The 21229-nt window shown below is 36.3% G+C and overlaps 1 protein-coding gene across 6 annotated transcripts in view; it reads left to right on the forward strand.

The window, feature by feature from the left end:
• Positions 1-1153: 1153 nt before the first annotated feature.
• LOC113112978 (Golgi-specific brefeldin A-resistance guanine nucleotide exchange factor 1-like) overlaps positions 1154-21229 on the forward strand; it is a 76429-nt gene continuing 56353 nt past the window's right edge. For 2 of the 6 annotated variants that reach the window (XM_026279005.1, XM_026279007.1), the window contains exons 1-3: positions 2872-3246; positions 3366-3468; positions 3884-3950. In XM_026279005.1, coding sequence (XP_026134790.1) covers positions 3182-3246; positions 3366-3468; positions 3884-3950 — 235 coding nt within the window. In that variant the 5' untranslated portion in view covers positions 2872-3181. Of the gene's footprint in view, positions 1342-2859; positions 3247-3365; positions 3469-3883; positions 3951-21229 lie in introns of those variants that run through there. The other 4 variants (XM_026279006.1, XM_026279003.1, XM_026279004.1 and 1 more) reach the window with 4 other exon arrangements.

Here is a 21229-nt window from a genome sequence, read left to right on the forward strand (position 1 = left end):
ACAACAACAACAACAACACTTATTTAAACCATGAACATTTATATATTTATCGTGGTACGTGGTATATGACTATTCCTCTCTGCTTAGCAAATTTTATGTTTTGTATGCTGAACACTTAAAGTAGGCTAAAGGTTCTTTATTTGCATCCATGAATATGGAAACTTTCAGAGTTCTTTATAATGGAAAAAGCTTCTTCAGTTTATCACAATGTTCTTTGCATAAGAAAAATATTTATTTTATTAAGATATATTCACTGAAATTTTGTTCTGTGCGGGCATCGCTGAGAAACCCCCTTTTTGCGACCTTTATTTAAGAGAGAATCGTTAATAGCAATATGCAGTATTTGTGCACTTTAAATAACCTATGCAAATAAATAGCCTAAATAAATACATAAATAGCCTAATAATTATAATAAACACCTAAGCCAAATGTAGGCTAGTTTGAAGCAATTGTGGAGTTTGAGAGGGTTTTACATTCTAGAATGAATCGACACATACTGTAATTGCCTCACGAGTTACTTTTCATTTTCATTTATCAAATGTAGCCAACTTAATTAAAATTATTAATTTAAAAAGAAGACAAAATGGGATGACTAACTTCTAAGACTAGTCTAAGTAGTTTATGCATGGCCACTGTTGTCTCTCTGATGCACAACACGACTGTATAGCCATATATTATGGATGGATGTCTTGCACCACTTGAAGGCAAACAATACTGTCCTTCAAATATCGTTTAAATTGGTTTGCAGTATTGACAGAAATGTCGTTACTTGTGTTTTGTTCATTTCTGTCAGACTCTTCTATGAACTGCAACATCATTCGGTAGATCTTTTGAAAACTGTCTTATTAATGAACCCGCATTAGTGGAGTTACTGTTCTTTGACAGACAGGAAAAACATGAGCGCGCGCGCGTTTGAATTCTGAACGCCTCAGTCTGTGAAATTCAACCAACCCTGTTTGGATGTGACGTCAACGAAGTCCCGCCCTACTTTGACCGCTAACAGGAGAATATAAATGTTACGTCATTTGTAAACATTCTAATTGGCTTTACAGTATGTAAAACTGACCATTAAAAAAAGTATGCCAATTATGTGCCATTGTTTAAAAATAACGGGAAGTAAGGTTTTAAAAACACGGGAAGTAAGATTTCAGACTTAAAAGATAATTGGCTGAAAACAGCTGTCAGTTGACAGGAAATATCATGGTAGTGTGCGCCTGCACCATTTCCACGTCAGTAAAGTTTGCCTGTGGAAGAGATTTCCTACCGGTGACAGAATATCTTTCTAGTGCTATTACAGAGAATCAGCAGGGCATGACAACACTACGCGGAACTGTCTAAAATGTAAGCCTTTATTCAACCAAGTTATCTGTACGAACGCTTCTGAACTAGTTAGACAAATGAGTGGAAATGAATCTGATCGCCATTTTGGATCCGCCGCCTTCGAGTCAACAGAAGTGTTTTCATGTTTTTTTTCTTCTGTTTTGACAGACGAAAACACACAGAGGAAGGAACGAGCTCTTATAATCACACATTTAACACGTTTATTTGAGCTGGTTAACAGCTGTAGTCAGTATGACAAACCGCTTGCTAGATTGTTGACAGTTTGGTTAACGTTAGCTGCTTCATCAGCTTGTTGTTTACTCACAAGTCGTTTAGTTTCCACATTCTCAGTCGCATCTCAAAGTTGAAGATACGTGGGAGACAGTTCACATTGTGATTTGCAGGTCGCTTTACATGTTATTTGATCTTTGACAAGCATTGCGAACAGTTTCGCTAAGCTTATTGGCCTACTGATCAGTTAAGCCATAATCAAAACACACTAACGTTAATCAACCTGCGTACATCATACATTGAGAAAGACTTTGTTGTTTGTGATGATAGGATGCTGCTGGAGATGAAGGATCTGTAGCAGGGTGTCTGAGTTTGTCATGAAGAAGTGATCTGTAGCATCATGATGCTGGTTGTTAGTACGTGGCCATCATCACTGCAATATCTGCTCGCAGTAGAGCAAACAGTGCTTCATTAGATGTTTATGCACAGATGTTTGACTATAGAGTGTACTTTTCAGCCAAACTAGCAGGGGATGCTGTATGTAGGCACTGAAATACACTTAAAGGGTCAGTTCACCCAAAAATGAAAATTATGTCATTAATGGCTCTAAATAATAATATTTTAGATTTAGTCCGAGAGCTTTCTGTCCCTCCATTGAAAATGAATGTACGGTATACTGTCCATGTCCATAAAGGTAATAAAAACATCATCAAATTACGCTGCTGACGTGTTGTCTTTGTTATTGGGCGCACCAGAAAACACATCAGCAGCGTCGTGAACGCACTCACAACAGACCCAGAAGAGAAGACATAAAATGCTGAATAAAGTCGTAATTTTTGTTTTTGTTATAACTGACCCTCTGATGTCACATGGACTACTTTGATGTTTTTCTTAACTTTCTGGACATGGACAGTATACCGTACACACAGCTTCAATGGAGGGACAGAAAGCTCTCGGACTAAATCTAAAATATCTGTTCTCTGAAGATGAATGAAGGTCTTACTGGTTTGGAATGACATGAGGGTGAGTTATTAATGACATCATTTTTATTTTTGGATGAACTAACCCTTTAACCCTGTAAAGCCTTCAAAGACCTATGGTTCTTTCTAAATGTACATTAGTTATTTAAGGTGAATGCTTTCATTTGGTAGTTCTGTAGCTTAACAGCATACATCAGGATCTAGCTTTCTTGAATGCTGATGTAAAATAGCCATTGTCATAGTGGATGCAGTATGTAAAGTTGTAGACCTTTGACAATCACAGAGAATGTATTGGTAGTTTATGACTTTTTGAAATGCAGGTTTGTTCACATATTATATTTAACACTGTGACTGTTATATCTAGTTGTCATTGTGGATCTCATAATACCATTGGATCGGGTTGGAGTTCCACTTTTCCAGAACATGAGCCAAATCTATGTCTGTATTCAAAAACAAATAGATTTTATGTGTCGAGTTTACTTTCTGAAGTTGCTATGTGTATACATACATTTTCTTGTCATACAGGGCCTCGCAGTTTTATGCATCATCTGTATTTCTAACATTATCCTTGCATCAACACGTCTTTAAAAAACAACTTGCCCCCACAAGGCACTATCTTGAATAATGAAGTCTGAGCTCCTGATTATCTGATGCTCTGCACAGAGATCATCTCCAGCTTTAAGCTCTTCTCTATAACCTGTGGTCTAACTGAGAGGTCTGACTAGGATCATTCTACATAATGTTCATGTGTATCTCTTGCTATCAGAAAATCTATATATGTTTGATGTTTAGTTTGTACTTGTGTGTAATTGCATATTTCTAATTAAATCTTAGATTCACTATGGTGGACAAGAATATATACATCGTTCAAGGGGAGATTTCCGTTGTTGTTGCTGCTATCAAGAGGAATTCTAGATGGAGTACCCATACTCCTTTGGTAAGTTTAGTTTTATTATTAATATATATTAGTTGTCTCAAATGTAGGTTCATGTTATGACTATACTCCATGACTATACTGGCCACTTTATGACCGTATGTTTCTCATAGTTCTTTAATATTTAAATTGGGAATGCATTGATATTAATATGATTCTAACTAAAATTGATAAGCCGATAAATGTTTTCATGTTATGGCTTATATTTAAACTCTATACCATTTTGTATAAAATAAGTAAAAATAAAACATAAAAAATGTCATTTTTTAAATGCTACAAGTGAATTTAGGCATCACAACATTGTAAAAAAATCACTTTAAGTGATTGTTAGATGATGGCAAAGGTAATCTATGATCTAATTCTACATAAATCATTACATGCCATTGAATGATAAAATGATTTTCTCGTTCTTTAACAGGATGAAGAACAGGACCCCCTTCTCAACAGCTTCAGCCAGTTGAAAGAGACCCTCAATAACATAAAAGGTTAGACATGATCAAATTCAGGATTGTGGTAGATGAATTACTAAGTTATTGAACAAGGTGTTTGGACAGTTTTCTGTCATTTTGTAGTCCATTTATATAGCCACAAAATATCTAATAGTAGCTATTGGAAATATCCTTTTACCCATCAGTCTAGATAATACAGATTTGGTTGATAAAATCAACACATTTAGGTTTTGTTTTCATTTTGCGCAAGCACTATTTATTATTTTTCTTTATTCGGGACTACAATGAAGCAGATCGGGGGGATCAAACTAAACCGACAAAAGTGTTTCTTTCCTGCTACAGAACGAAAGCATATTTAATCAGGTGTATGCTAAATTTCCTCTGAGGAAAGGGATGGCCTTTTCAAATCGGTCAATATTATCTTTCTCAGTGTATTACTTCTGGGCTCTTATGGTACCTCATGATGTTTGGGGTCCCTTTGAAACTATGTCTGTTTGTTCATCTAGTCATACAAATGCCTCTTAATGAACAGCTGCGGTAAATGTTATGTTGTGTTTTTATGCAATTGTTCCTTTGCTCAGAAATAAATGAAAATTGTTTCTAGCTGTGTTGCTTTTTAATGTAAAGGGGTTTTATTATAATTTTCTAACTGATCTTGAATGAAAATCCGGTAGGAGGCAGAGATAATGCGCAAACGACAGTCTCATTGACTGGCGCTCAATTATCATCGCTGTTTTGATTTCAACAAATAAAGATTTAACGATGCTGTCGAGCCAATGCAGATTACCAGATTGTTGCATTCTTTTCTGTTCAAAATAACGATGGACAGTGGTTTATGAATGTTGATGCTTAGCCTAAATAATTTGATTAGGAGAATCCCCTCCACCATGTATGTATGCCCATATGTATTCAGAGTTATTGAGCAACCGACTTTCATAATAAACTACGTAAACACGTTATAAAATAATTGCCGGCATTAATCAATTAATGCGTTAATGCGATAATAACGTGTATAATAAATAATGTGTCCGTAGAGTGTTGAATGAGTGTGATGGCTGATTAAAACAATCCCTCTTTTGGGTAAGAGGGGCACAAACAATCTCGACTAACATGACTTCCCTTTGGTAGCTGAACGTCTTGCTAAGCATGCCAGCCTGATTCATCATAGTGAGTTTCATTGTGTATTAATGGAGGGGTGTGAGCTGATGAGATGTGCAGCAGCTCTCTACTCTGTCTGCATGTCGTCATGCCTCTGTAATGGAAGCCCTGGACAGGGAGTCCTCTCTCCGGAGAATAGTGCTGCTCACAGATGGACAGGAGCGGCTGTGTTTGGACACAGGGAGAAATCTGCCAAACTCCCCCTCTGACCCGCAGCAAAGGCCTTGTTAGTTCTGTTGAGAAAGTGTTGACTTTCATTCACCTACTTCATATTCTTGCATAGATGATGATTGTTTTCCAAGCCACTATAATTTCAAAGTTTGAGGTCAGTAAGATTTCTTTCTTCTTACAGAGGCTGCATTTTCTTTGTATAAAAAAAACAGGAACATTTTCAAATATTAATACAATTTAAATAATTTTACCCCATTTTAATTGATCTTAAATTGTAATTTATTCCTGTGATGCACTGTTGAATTTTTAGGATCATCACTCAGTTTTCATTGTCACATGATCCTTCAGAAATCATACTAAGATGATAATTTCCTGCTCAAGAAACTTTTATTATTATTATTTTTAATGTTGAAAACAGTTTGTGAATAGGAAGTTCAACAGCATGTATTTGAAATTAATATCTTTTGTAACGTCATAAATATATTTACAGTAACTTTTGGTAAGTTTGCTGAATACAAGTTATATTTTTTTGCAATAAAAAAAAAAAAAAAAAAAAAAAAAAATATATATATATATATATATATATATATATATATATATATATATATAAAATTTTGCCTCCAAACTTTTGAATGATAGTGTAGGATGCAAAATAATGACTAAATTTATTTCTGAAAGTATCAAATACATTTATTTGATTTACAGACTTTACAGGACATGACAACAAGGACTGACCGGTGGCCCGGGGCCAGCGTTAAAGACGCTTGGGACAGTTGTCAGATTTGTCACATGCCTGATTGGGCCACTGCTGCCTCGTCATAAAAAAGTTTATCATTTCTGTTTTTAAGCTTTGCTAATTAAAAGAACAAACAATTCTAAAAGCATTCTTGCAAGATGCAAAAAAGAAACTCCATTCAGTACTTGCCTGCTGTGTTTTGTAAAAGCAGCGCACACACCGACATCTGTGTCTCTGATGCTCGAGCTCCCAGTTTTGAGATTTATTCGGCATCTTTCTTGCGTTTGAACGGACAAATACATACAAAAATACAATTAAAAATTCCCATCTTGGTGAGTAACTTTGTAGCTTTAACAATGATTAATTTAGATACATTTTTTCAAAATGTAATTTGTGTGGAAATATTAAGTTATTATATTTATTATGTAAACGGCCATTAACAGGCGGGCGACTGTAGTAGGCTGAGCAGCTCTGTTCATGATGTGTGAAATCTAGGAATATTGAATTTTATATGGATGTGTTTCTGAGGGGAACTGAAGTTTACATGGTGTTTTCTTTTCATCTTGGCTCGGTATAATGCATTTAAAGTAGTGCTAATATGCACAGCGCTGCTTTGTTTACATCAGTAACCAGTAAATGCTGCTGTTCAGTAAGTGCCCCCTGCTGGCAGAGAGTGAATCTGCATCTCATTAAGCCCGTCTGCTGTTTTAGTTTCATGTCGATAATTTCACAAAGCTAAAGTCAGACCATTCTGTTTTTGCTTCAGATTTTGAAATTATACAGTCTTATTTAAATTAAACATTGCACATGCTACCAATGTGTATACATTTTTATTATTTATCGATTCATGATTAAAATGCAGTGGTTAGGTTACCACTGATTTCAAATGGCTATGAAAATCAAGGTGCAACACAGTGAAGAATATGTACATTTTATTTTAAATGTGATTTTTCAGCTTCTGTAGCTAAACACATATAAAACATAAAAAAACTAAAGCGTAATTTCATATGTATCTTTGTTCTGAATGTTCAGTTGTACTATTGCTTGTAATTTTTTCTCATTTACTGACTGTTCTCTTGTCTTTAATAATGATTGAACTTTATATTTGTCAGGTTAGTAGTTTTTGCTGTTGTAGCAAAATTTAAATCGAGAATTGTAAAATTGAATTTGTTTTAATTAGAATACAAGATAACATGCATCAAATTTTCCAGTGGCCAGTGAATATTTTGTCAGGGTAAGTAATAATTTGAACCTGACCGAGCCAGTAGAAAAAAATCCTTAGCGTTGAGCCCTGCTTTACCATACTGATTGCCTTGTTTTACTACTTGCTTCTTAATAATGGATCTAAAAATGTAAGAGCTTAGTAAGTAAAACACAAATACTGCTTAATGCCTTTTCAAGAATGATGAAATAAGTTGAATTGGGTTCATATCGTATTGCCAGTGTTTTGGCTCACGGTACTGTGTATTAAATGTATATGTGTATTTCTTAAATGGTGTTGAGTGGACTTTTGTAGCCCAGCTGTCTTCTTTATGAAAGCCTGGTAATTCCATTGACGTTGTGGCCATTTTATCTTAACTAACAACAAAAGATTCCGCTGAAGGAAATGTGGATTAGCTCCAAAGGTTTACTAGCCACTTTCACTGGGTTGATAAAGGTTTCATTCTCCTTCCACTGCACCATTCATTTGATTGGCAGGCACATGTGCCGTATGGCAGCAAAGTGCAGCTGGAAGTATATCATCTGCAGTTTAGATTGGGTAAATATAGCAGGGAGGCTTGTCAACCCAAGAGATAGATTGTTCTGGGAAAGGAAGTGTTCTCTCCCATTCCACAAAAGAAGTGTTCTTTTCTCAAATAAGAACATTTTTGTATTTATGAAACAAAGAGTTTCCTGAATGTAGTACGTCAGAAACATGTTGGCACTCATGCTACCTCACCTACATGTGCACTAAACCTGATTCAAGCAGCGAGTGGGCTTTTGCTAAAATGTGCTAAAAATGAATTCCCCCCCACATATTTGGATGCAGATTTCCATATTGTAAAGTTTTTCCCCTAACAAATTGGAATTGCATGTTGGCAAAATTCTTTACTTATTGGTTGAAGTAGCAGATAATATGAAATTTCAACAGGATCATAGGTTACATTTTGAGATATATATATTTTATTATTATTTTTTTTCTATTTGTCTCTTGTCTTGGAATCTCAATAGAAATGCAAACGATTAATTGATTATCGGTTAATTGTCGATACAAGATAGATCGATTAAGGCGATGGTCGGTTAACTGATTTAATGGGCTGCGTGCGGCTCGTGTGTAAAACACGTCTGAGCGGCTGTGAGTGACGGTGACTATATATGATTGCATCATCATTAATTCAGTAATTAAGCTTTTAATTAGGGCTGCACGATTATGACAAAAATCATAATTGTCGATTATTCCCTTGAAATTGTAATTGCGATTATATATTACGATTAGCACAATTTAGATTGAATAATTTTTTTAATAGCTTTATGCCATTGTTTGAAGCCACTGCATGCCATATTGTTATATCAAAATAAACCAGCGGAAAACACTCTTCCTTCCACTCTTTTTTTAAGCCTCAAATATCATATTATATATATATATATATATATATATATATATATATATATATATATATATATATATATATATATATATATATATATATAATTATTATTATTATTATTTTATTTTTATTTTTTTCTGAGAAACCAAACCAAAGTAAATATATGCATGGTATTATGTTATATTAAAACAAAGAAATTCAAACAATTGGGAAAAAAACCCTTAAGATAATCTGTAGAGAGAACAACAACATATCTTATGCACACAGAATGATGTAAGTGAACTTTTTTTTTGTGTAATTGTGCCTTTAAACGATTACATAATTGTGTCATCTGTAATTGTAATTGCGATTACAAATTCGATTAATTGTGCAGCCCTACTTTTAATACTCATTAAGTGTACTAATTAAGCTTTTAATGTGATTTAAACTTTAAAAGTACATTAAAATGGCAACAACACAAGTTATTCAACATTAAAAGCAAGAGAAATGTAGTAACTAAGTCATTTCATCAGATAACTGCGCTCTGCAGGGCTGCGGAACACAGGACAGATAGACTATTCATTCCTACGACTTATTAATTTTTTGGCAATTGTCCATGTTTCATAAATTTTGTTCCCTAAATAACGCATGATTTATCTGAAATAAGGGAACAAATTAATAAATGAAACAAATTATTAATTCATGAAATCTTTCCTTTCCCTTCCCATGTTTACCACACACAGTAAGGGATGCGATTTAAACGTGAAAGATAATTAAATAAACCTGCGAAATTAGAGTGTTAGACTGTGAAGATTTAGGAAAAGAAACGGGCAAAACAAGAACAAAGCCACATAAATGAAGGCTATATCTTGAACGGCATCCAGAGGCATGGTCACGATCTAACATTTTCCTAATCCTGCGAAAAATTTTTTTTTTGTTTTTTTTAGCTTTTCCGATCATGCCGGAGCCTGGAGCACACGTATATTCTAGCGATTTCAAACTTACATTGCAGTCTGTTCATTATCAAAATAAAATACGTTCAACTAAACATTTAAAAGGTTACACTGGTCAGTTTAAATAGACCAGTATACCGGTCCTCTCTGCTGTTCCAAGGACGTTTTTGCTTATATGAAGAGGATAATCTTTTCTGTCTATGTGCGAATGTGTAAGTAGTTTACATTATAAATAATAGTTTAACATTCAAATACATTGCGAATGCCAGAAAACAGTCAACAAAGTAAACTGATCTCAAACATATCGCACGCTCTCTTCATTTTATCAAATGATCATAATCACATCTATTCATTTTATTAATCCTGCTACTAGCATTTTATTTAGACTAAAACCCCATTAATTCAAGTGAGAAAGCGTTTTGTGTGTGTATGTAGCTTTTGCACATTTTGTCATGCCAGTGACTGCTGCCTGCAATAGATGCATTTTGCAGCATTATGGGTAACGATTAATCAATGAATTGATTGTTAATTTAAACGACAATCGATTATGGAATTAATCGATAATTTACATCCCTAAATCTCAAGCATGAAGGTGGTGAGAGCAGTGATCTGTTTTATCAGTTTTTATTTGCACAAGACTCATGGAGTGAGCTATGCAGACCAAGGCTGAATCTGCAGACTTCTGCATTTTCTGCCTTAATTTTTGGTGAAAGTTATACAGATTGATTTTAGAGGGACAGGTTGCTTAAAAAAAATAAAAGTTAATTGTATGACCTGTATGACTTTCCACTATCCGGTGGAAAATAAGGTTTTTAAAAATTATCTCAGGTTTATGGCCAATGTTGAAAAAGTCGTACAGAAAATATTTTGTCTGACAGCATTTGCAAATAAGCCTAAATGTTTATATTTTTAATTTAATGTTTATATGTTGTAATAGAAAATAATACAAATTATGGTAGCTGCCGCCTCTTTTTTTATTTTTTTTAAGATTCTCTCCATTTTTGAAATCCACAAACACATTGGTGTTGGAGATATGAGCTTTAGATCTTAGATCTAGCTTGTTGAACAACTGCTCGATGTGATCCATTGGTTTTGTAAGGGAGATATTCTAGCTAAGAAACATGGTCTGTTTAACATCAAATTGAGAACTAGGATTCAGTCTGGAGTCAAGTAATTCTCTGGGGATATTTTTGATATTGGCTGTACATTGAATATCTACCATTGAGGCAAAAAGGGAGCGGTGGGTGTGTGGAGGAAACGTCCCATTGAATGAAGATGTCTCACATGCTCATGGTATTCACTTTTTATACACTAGTCAGCCCAAGCCTTAGTCCTTTAAATCTTTGAATCCTCCTCCAGCCCTCCCCCTCCCTTCATGTCAAAGGTCAGGTTTTTGACAAGTCTGCAGAGGAAGCCGACAGACTAAATCCTCTCATTTTTATTCCTACATCATACAAATACAGGTTTAAAGATGCCACCCGGTAGATCCAATACCAGAGCTTTGTTTGATTGACAACTCTCTCACTTACCCTGTATTCCTCTCGTTTGGCTTTCAGGTGCTAAGGAAATTCCTCCTGTAATAGGTCAGACCACACCGTCCGATGATTGGATGGTGACTGGGTTTTGTAGCAAACATCTCCGTGATACTTTGATCGCTGGTTCTTTTCAAGCGCTTTTCATAATCTCTTCATCTCCTGAACAAAGGGCTGTGAAGGAATCCTTTGAATGTGTCTTAAGAAATCTGACTTGCCATTGACAGGTCTTGAGTACAGTTTTTGCAAATTCTTGTCTCCCATTTGTATGTATATTTGAAACTATACTTGACATCTACCTACATATTTGAAGTCATTTCTGCTTGAGGGACCCTCCAGAATTAGTTTGACCAACAGGTGGTAATACGTCTTAATTTTTAGATTCAAAGGAGTCCAGCCTACCGTCCAGTAACCATCTTTAAAAGATAAATAGATGACTAACTTTTTAAGAACGTTTAAATGCAACCAACCATTGGTGTCTTCGGTTTCAGTCTTAGCACATGTACGTAAAGTGAACTATATCTCAAGGTCAAGTGTGATCTGTCTCTGGATCACAGCTGCGCCTGTGTGCTGGAGTCTTTCTCCCAGGGCACGTGGGAATATGCTGCTCCATTGAGGCCCTATGGACTCTTCTGCCATTTGATATGTGGATGTATATCATAGCTAGATGATCTTTAAGAATGTGCATAGAAAAAGAGTGGAGTCATAAGTCAGAGCAGACAGACACAAATGCAAATATGTTTACTTACCATGGCACATGGGGCAAATAAATTCTCCTTCCCCTTCAAGTGAAAGGAGTGGAAAGAAAACATGAGGGTCTGCTACTCATGTCCTTGGTAATGTCATCTGAGATTGCAAACAAAAAGAAAGCAGAGTGTTCTCAATATCAGTGTGATTTAATGCTTCTACAGGGAAGTCACTTAGGTTTGAAGTTACAACCTCACTGAATTCAGCATCAGGGATGGTTCACAATGGTAGGCTAGCTGACTAGTCATACCAACAGTAATAGGTCACTAGAGCAGAATTGATATTTGCCTCATGCTGACATTGCACTATTTTGCGATGCATATCCAAATTATTATCATTAACCTCTAATGCTAAGGTTTAAAGGCAGGGTTATTGTCTTGGTGTCAATGTCATAGAGATGAGATGAACTAACCTAGTGAATAGCGAGAGGTCCACTGGAAGGGATTTACAACTGCTTTCCCCTGAGGAGAGAGCTTCCTGCCATTAAGCCCAAACACACATCCTGGGTTTCTATCACAAAACAATTCTCAACTGGCCTTGTATCCTCTTCACCACATTGATGCCAGAGGAAACATGCTTCTGTGGAAGAGGAAAGGCGATTTGCAAATAATCATAAGAATATAAAGTGTGAGACTTACTCCTGGAGGTGCAGCTGGGTACTGATCATCTTTAAATGGTATTTTTTTTTTTTTTTTTTAGCAAAACCTGTCTTGAATTGTTCATCATTCAAAAAGCGGTCAGGAGTAAAATGATTTGCGCAGACACTAATGATTTTAGGTGCATTCGCTGGCGCATTACCATCAAAAATAAAAAATAAATCACTGCGTCCTCAGTGGCTCTGATGTCGGGAGAAAATGAAGACTCTCATGGTCTACTTTTACATCCCACTACAAATCCCCTGCATTACATAAGAGATGTCACTACAGCTGTTTGGAGCGCGGAGAAAATATCAACCTGGCTGAGGGCGGAGATATGCTAATAAGGAACAGTCGATCAGTTGCCTTGAGCAGGGCCTGAGTAATATGATGTCGTTCTGCTCAGAAAATCTGAGGTTTTTGGACATTTAAAAAAAAAATATTGAATGGATTTTTATCATTGTAGGGTGGTTGTGTCTACACATTGCTAAGACATTTAAGTTCAAACACCATGTAAAAGTACATTTTTAATCCAATGTTCCCTTTAAGACAGACACTTCTCGTGCTCAGAATAATAATAATTGATTATGCGGCTATTTTCAATTAGTTTTATTTATCAATGACATTTATTTTCACAACTAATTGATTTTGTTACATACTAATATAGTTAATAGTTTTACCAAAATAAAGCAGTGTCATCTGTTTGCCGAAAAACAAAACAAAAACACATTTGGATGTTTTAGGCACTTTATTTATGGTTGGGAATGGGTATAAATAGTTTTCATAACAACTTAGATTTAGAACATTTAAAATGTACGCTCATAAATGCAAAAATCTACATCAGATTAGCTTTGCACATGATTTTCTAAAAAAAAAATCATGAAGGTGGCCCAGTGTGAGATGGGAGAGTAATGTACTACTGTTGGTGTAACCTGTTTGAAAACAGACATTCATTTTGCAGCTTTGTTTGGTGACCCTACATCTGATTGTTATCAAAATCACTTAATTCTCAGCTAAAGTCCCAAAACAAAAACTACAGCGATATTCTTTGAATGTAACCTTACTGTTTTTTTATTGCATGCTTCTTGTTGTAAATGTAGATTCCATAGCAAAGGCTTTAGTGTAGCTGCAGCATGAAGTGCATTACTTGAAGTCGCGCAGATGCTTTTTACGAAGGTGTGTTGAAGTGTTACTTTAGCTCTGTAAATCCACAGTACATGCTTCATATGTAAGTCATCTGTCCCTGTGGTAAGTTTAACACCCACAGCTTTGTACTGGTGTCACTCAGGGTGACCACATGCTCATCATTGCCTCTGTCCCGCTGTTATAAAACAGTCCATAAGTCATGATGATGGATGCTTATCTTTTCTTTGCCAATCAGCAACCCAGTTCTGGTTAGTAGCTGTAAATCTGGCCAGTTAACAGTGCTCTAAACAGGGACTGACAGTGGGGGCTTAGGCCCAGTGTTGGGTGGGGATGCAACTGTTGTCCTGTTTCAGAGCCTCGCAACAATGTGCTGAGTGCACGGAGGGGCCTAGTGCACAACTATTAATCATAGTCTGTGCTATGAAATGCTCACGGCATGGGGGATACATGTGTATGGAGGAGGTGGCGTTGGTGCAGTGGTTATGTTGACAGGAACAGAGGACAAGACGGAGCACAGCAAGACCTAAACGACTAACCTCGCTAACCCAGTGCTTTAAAGAGGAAACGTTAAAAGGTGTGTGAGCTGCAAGGTTAAAACCATTATAGGGGCCAGAGAAGTGAAATTATATACTGCTCTGTTTGAGAAAGTTTTCTTACAGTGTGTTAGATGTTCAAATCTAGTATTGGGAGGTAGGGTTGAAACGATTAGTCGACTTTATCGACAATGTAATATTTTTGTTATATTAAATGTATGTATTTTGTAATGTTGTTGTCGAGTAGTCATTTTATTCAATTTGACCTAATTTAGAGCCTGCAATAATTCGGTTTGACCAGTGTGGTGCTGTGACGCAAGTCTGTAATTCAGCCCTCCTCGATGCAATTCAAGAGAAGAAAAGATACAGCGCTAGCTCAGCTTTCAGACTTGCGAACAGCTGACCGACGCCTGCTTTGAATTGTTAATTCAAACGACGTAAAAACGCAGACGAAAGCGAAGAAAAACGAAAAACATCACCGATGTTTAGATTGGGCTCTTTAAATTTACGCGCTGTAGTAGTACGTCCGAATTCCATTCATACTACCCACATTCATACTATATAGAACGTACTTTTCTAACAGTCGAGTAGTACGTTCAAATTCAAATGTAGTACCCAGTACGCAGTAATCGATTTCGGACGCAGCTTTGGTTATTATCGCCCATAACTTCAAAAGTGATCACCTTATCAATAACAAATATACAATGCCATTCCGTACTTTGGGGTCAGTAAGTTTTTTTTTTATGTTAAGGTATAGTTAATTTTTTATTAAATTGCTAATAAGATAATATTTCACAACGTTTTAGCTTTTTAAAAATGTAAAAAATATAAAAAAAAATTACCAACCCCGAAATTTTGAATGGTACTTTATTTGAAGCACACTTACCTGTTGTAATTGATAAGAAAATCAGCAATGACACTTGTCACATAATCAAATTATCATAATGGGCTTTTTTTTTATTTGCAGAGTCACTGTTCACCCTGGAGGACTGTAGTGATTTTTACTTTTTTTTAATGTATTTTTTTAACAACAAAAACATTTTTTTCCCCATTTGTCTAACTTCCTGCTTCAGTGATAAATCCTGCATCTCCTAAAGGTACTGTAGTAGCTCAACACGGCACCGAAGAAAAATAGATTTGTACTCGAGACTCTCAAAATAGTCAAGCTCCTTCTGTAGAGAGTGCAAATTGACTCCAGTTACACTGGCAGCTTTTGTTGTGAGGTCTGCAGTAATCCTTCATCAGCGCAGCAGCCGATGATTAGCAAACAAGACTGCTTAATTACTTTCTGCCTTCTGAATTAATATTACTCTCATGTAAACAGACGCTCTGCTGATATGAAACCACTGTTTGTGTGCAGCTTGAAATGTCCTTCAAACTGGCTCTGAGACAACCTATTATGCTTAGAGAAAATGATGCTGCTTATACGACAATTAAGATTTTTGTCATTTTTGCCGCAATCATGTACACATTTTATTTTTGTAGACTTTATTATTTTCACTGGGGATTCTCATTAGGCTCACTTCTGTGATGCAGAGGGTTATTACAGGTTGCAGTTCAGTCTGTTGTACCTTTCTAATGTGAGATGTCAGTCGTAATTGTCAGAATTATTGAGTGTTTTGTGTGGCTGTGTTGGATTGCTCTTTAATGTTCTGTTAAGTATATTCTTATGCGGTGGTAACTAGTCCAGACTTTTGCTAGATACCTGCTCGCTTTGTTACGGCAAAAGGAGAGGCCACTGGCCCATAATGACTCCAAACTGAGAGCCGAGGACATTCATAAACTGATGGGTGTTAAGGTGGGTTTTGGGGTGTTTCATCACCTCTGCCTTCGTCCCGCAGCCGTTTGTGTGGCGACATGTTGACAGGACATTTGGCATTTCTTAGACTGACAAAATGACTGTGTATCTGCAGTTTCTGCAAGTGCCATGTGCTGGTTTTCTATGTTCAAATCACACTGTTGCTATGTTTAACCTACAGGAGGCTGGAATAAATTTAGCAAAGTCCGAGTGGCTCCGTTGTCTTTTTGATGGGTTGTTTTTATGAGCTGTACTGTTGGTGTCTCCTGCCAGCGAGGTTTCACATCTGATCAATCATACTGAAGAAAGCCAATTTGTATTCCTGTTATAATAGATGTGTTCCAGACATGCTCTTGAGTCCCAGTAAACCAGTAAGGTGCCAAGTTAAGTCTAACAGAATTAAACCATTTGTTTGTAGTTGTCTTTTTTTTTTTTTTGTATGTGAAATCTAAATTTAGATGGCTGCACCAAACAATTAAAGATGTTATAATTCATTTAGAAATCATTGTTGGTCTCTGGCCTAGCAGTTAATTGTTCCTGCTTCTATTTGAGCCGCTTTTCAGTGAGCTTTCTCATATGAAAGCCTGAGACTAAAGATGCAAGCTACATGCACGAGGCATAACTTTAGTTATTGGTCACACTAAATCTGGCTTACATCATGTAGCCCTGGCTAAATTAAAATCAAAACCTCTCTGATTCTGATAGTTGTGAAAAGTTGTAGTCTGATTTCTTACATCAGGTCAGCGTAAAGCTAACCAACATGGACCGTAATGCTAAAAGAGGAAATGTGTGTGTGATTTAACCAGTGTCTGATTTCATTGAGGAGTGTAATGTTAGAGCAAGAGTAGAGGTTGCTCCGATTTTATTGACAATGGAGAGCCATATGATGTTGAGAGGCTTCTCTTTTTGCAAAGCTGTCAGGCTGGAGAAATCAAAACACACCGTAGACCAGCAGTAGACTAAGCCCTGGTAGAGAGGGAATAGTCTGGGATGGGGGGTTTGCAGAAATAAGGGCCAATATTAGTATTTCAGAGGCAGCGCCTTGCTTGTGTGGCGTTCAGATCTTAAGCCTAGGGCGTCCCTGTGTGAATCCCAGACTGCCTTTATGGACTGAGCTAATAAACCTCTCCACACACACACACACACACGGAACACAGCTGCTTGTTATTTCATGCCCCATAAGGACCCTGTGACCACGAACATTCTAATACACATTTCTGATTAAATGGGCATCGGTTTGTGTGCATTCAAGTCCAACTGTCTTTTTTCACTCCTTGCTCTACACGCACACACAGAATCAGTCACACAGATTGACAGGCTTATTGGCGAATAAAATTCAACCCACCCTCGATAGTCAATGCTATGACAAACACTCCTTCACTGTCACCCATATAGCAAGCACACAAAAGCATTGGTTTTATGGGGAAGTGAGGTTTCTGAGTCGCTGTTGTCTTCTGCACTTTATCTAGGCCTTGTGTTCTTTCTAGAAGTCCTATATTATGTTGCATTGTTTGTTTTATTTAATACACTGTTGAGTGAATTTGTTTAATTCTACCTCCTTTATTGAACAAATTATTATAAAAAAATGTTTTAAGAATTTGTCATTGTATCATGAAGTCAAAGCTGTATTTGGATAAAGATTAAAGTAGAGGCAGAGGATACAGAGAAATCGTATGTTATTGTAATCATGTGTAACTGATCAAACACTCTTTACCAACTTAAAAACTGCAGCTAAATGTGGCTGTCACTTCTCTTTTGAGTCTGCAATCTCATTTTGTAAAAGCACTGTATAGTGTGGTTATTTACACAAGTAACAACCACATTCTTCACTCAAATTCAGACTTGAAAAATCACATTTACCCCTTTTCCACCCGGCAGTTTGAGTGCTTGTTCAGAGCCAGAGCCTAGTTTCAAATCGGTTCTGTTTTTTTGACACCCAAGGCACCAACTCTGAACCAGAAAAAAGTGGTTCGTAAGCAGCACCCAAACATTGCTGGTCAGGAGACTGGGGGTGGGGTACCCTGACCAACAAGACGAACAGACACATTTGACCACCATTTTTAAAATGGCAGCTAAGCTAGCAGATGTATTCAGCTGCATAAGACTTGGCTCTGTGGTGGCTTTCTAGGGCCGGTTCTTAGAAGACTCGCCATTGAATCAACTCTGAACCGACAATGGGACTGGCTCTAAACTAGCACCCGGTGCTGGTGGAAAAGGGCTAATTAAGAACAGAACCAGTGTTACAAAGTCCTTGATTTTCATGTGGAATTGGGCTACTTTTCATATGGAGATAGAACCGTATGAAAAGTTATGACAAATACAGTGACCAACATTTTTTGTTTTTACATGGAGGGAAGATGGGGAAAAAAAGGGCATAAAGTCTTTTCTGAAGATAGTCAGAACCTTCATTCATATATTCATTTGCATAACTCCCTTTGTACTCTGTTTTAACCTCCCTGAGTTCAGCCATGTTTTCACACAAAACGGAACTATACTGCTGTGCGCATGCGAGACTGTTACTTAAAACTTTGCTTTATTCTGGACAGTAATTATTTATCCTGAGTGGGTAAAAATCACAGTAATTGTATACGGTTTTAATGATAACTAAAATAAGTAACAGTAATACCAATTTAGTTTTGCGCTTGATTGAGCTGATTTGTTATGCAGACCTGGCAAACCTTTGCAGAACTGTACTGAATATACAGTTATTCCAGCTACATCTTCTCTGACATGCATGTCTCACTGTTCAGAAAATTGTCTGGCCATCTTCTAGTTGCTTTTACCAGCCAATGTTAACCTGTATATTAGTCTAAAGCACTGGTTTTTAACCAGGGGACAGGGGTCCTCTTGGAGGCCTCCACAATTTTCCAAGGATGCCTTAATATGACTTCAAATGATTTATATTTAGACAAAACAACCATTAAAATAGCCCCCCCCCAAAAAAATATTTTTTATAATGAATTATATACAGATTTTGTAGTTATCTCAAAATGTAAAATATTTTTACTGTGTGTGTGTGTGTGTGTGTGTATATCTATCTATCTATCTATCTATCTATCTATCTATCTATCTATCTATCTATCTATCTATCTATCTATCTATCTATCTATCTATCTATCTATCTATCTATCTATCTATCTATCTATCTATCTATCTATCTATCTATCTATCTATCTATCTATCTATCTATCTATCTATCTATCTATCTATCTATCTATCTATCTATCTATCTATCTATCTATCTATCTATCTATCTATCTATCTATCTATCTATCTATCTATCTATCTATCTATCTATCTATCTATCTATCTATCTATCTATCTATATATATATATATATATATATATATATATATATATATATATATATATAATATTTTGTTAATGCAAAACTGAAAATGAAAAACTAGAGAAGCCATGGCACTTTAAAATGTTGACAATAGGTGTCAAAAAGTTTGAGGACTGGAAAGCAGCAGCTTAAGAAGTATAAACAAGGCGGTTTACTAAAAATTGCTGGATCTTAATGTCTCCGGTTGCTAATGTGTCTGTCGTCAAAAATAGCTAACACCCAAATGGGAGATACCCTTGGCAATGTGTCTTATTTACAACCACGAGACACCAAACCATAGCTGTGGTTATCAACATGACAACTATCATGGGTTCGAGATTGAGTCCTGTGTTTTGTTCACAAAGTATTTAGGGTATGTGGGGTTGGTGAAGGCACAGTAAGAGTGAGGTCTATGGAAAGATATTTAAAACATATTTAGTATTTTTCTGTGTTTTTATTTTTGTTGCCAAATTATAAGTTGCGAATAGACGAATGGTTGGTTTGGAATCAAAATTTGTAATGTTGTGATTCTTCTTTGCACTTATTGGTTTGGTTCAAAGCTGAGAAGGTGTCATAGAAGCATTTAAAAAAAATACTTACAGAGAAAATAAATGGGAAAAATAATTCCGCTCCGATTGCAAAAATGCAGTTGAGCTTATTTACATAAATACTACACGTCTGTAGCTTAGATGCTGAAGTTTTTTTCAGGCTCTGGGTCTCCAATGTCAAGTTGTGGCCGTCACTCATTCCTTGGACCATCATCTTACTCTCTTTGACTAATGAAAATGACGAGTACTTTTATAAAATGTATGACAGATGTATGGAATAATTCAGTGTCCGTGTTTGATCAGCCCAGCACTTCATTAATCATTCTTCATGAAAGTTGTCCAGTGACACCCATCGCTGTCAATTACTCTTCACTGAAATGCTGTGACAAAGCTCAACCGTACGATTAAAGGCCCTATGCCCGCTGGCGGCAAAGAACAGAACGCTGGAAAGCCAATAACATTCAAGTGCCCTGGCATTAAAAAACTGCTCCTATTTTAGGCCAGCAGCTGAGTTTAGAGCAGAGTTCGTCATAAAGGTGACATGGGTCAGAACTTTATTGTCGCCGTCAGGGGAGAAACTGACGCTCTCAGATGATTAAACAACTGTCATCCATTCGTTTGAGGGGGGTGGCTGTGTAAATATTCAATTGAAAGAGGTGACACGTGGGGCAATTCTTTTAAACTTGTTGACGAGCCCTTCTTAAATAGAATCAGATCAATGCCCCCCGATTACAAATTTTGACAAAAGCCATCATGCTGACAGGGACAGGAGACTGTGGCTCGGGCACTGCCCCCACAGCTGACCGGTGGACATGCTAACAACCCGGGACAACCAGGAGGTGATGACTGCCCTGAAAGCAAAATAGACCTGCTGGTACTCTGGTGTGCCAATATCCCTCCCCATGTGCTCATGCTTTTTTTTACTGCCTTGCATGGTGCTATCCAGGCTTTGCTACTCATAGACAAAGACTTAACAGCTTCTGAAGATCTGGGGATAATGCTGTAAATAAAGCTGAGTGACGTAACTAAATATAGTAATACAGGGTGAGAATATCAAGATTTTTATGTGTATATGAATATGTGATATTATTATTAGAACTAAGTAATAATTTACCAAAATAAAAGCTCTCTGGTTTAATGTTTAAAAGCAAAAAAAAAAAAAAATTATAATTTCTCATGTTATCATATATAATTTATTACATTTTTGAATCAATGTTTTTTAGCTTTTAAATTACACTATCACATGATACTCATCTAAAATATATTACATAATACCATTTAATTACAGTCATTGATGCCTGGCAGATTCAGAATGCTAAATTCATGAATAAAAACTGTTCAAATCTAGTTAGATAGTAACAGGTTCCACACTTTTCATTAAATGAACACAAGCATTGATATTTATAGTCATTTATACAGTATGCTCAAATATATAATAAGCTGTAAGAAATGGCAATATTTAT

Source organism: Carassius auratus, chromosome 13 (assembly GCF_003368295.1).
Source record: "Carassius auratus strain Wakin chromosome 13, ASM336829v1, whole genome shotgun sequence".
NCBI lineage: Eukaryota > Metazoa > Chordata > Actinopteri > Cypriniformes > Cyprinidae > Carassius > Carassius auratus.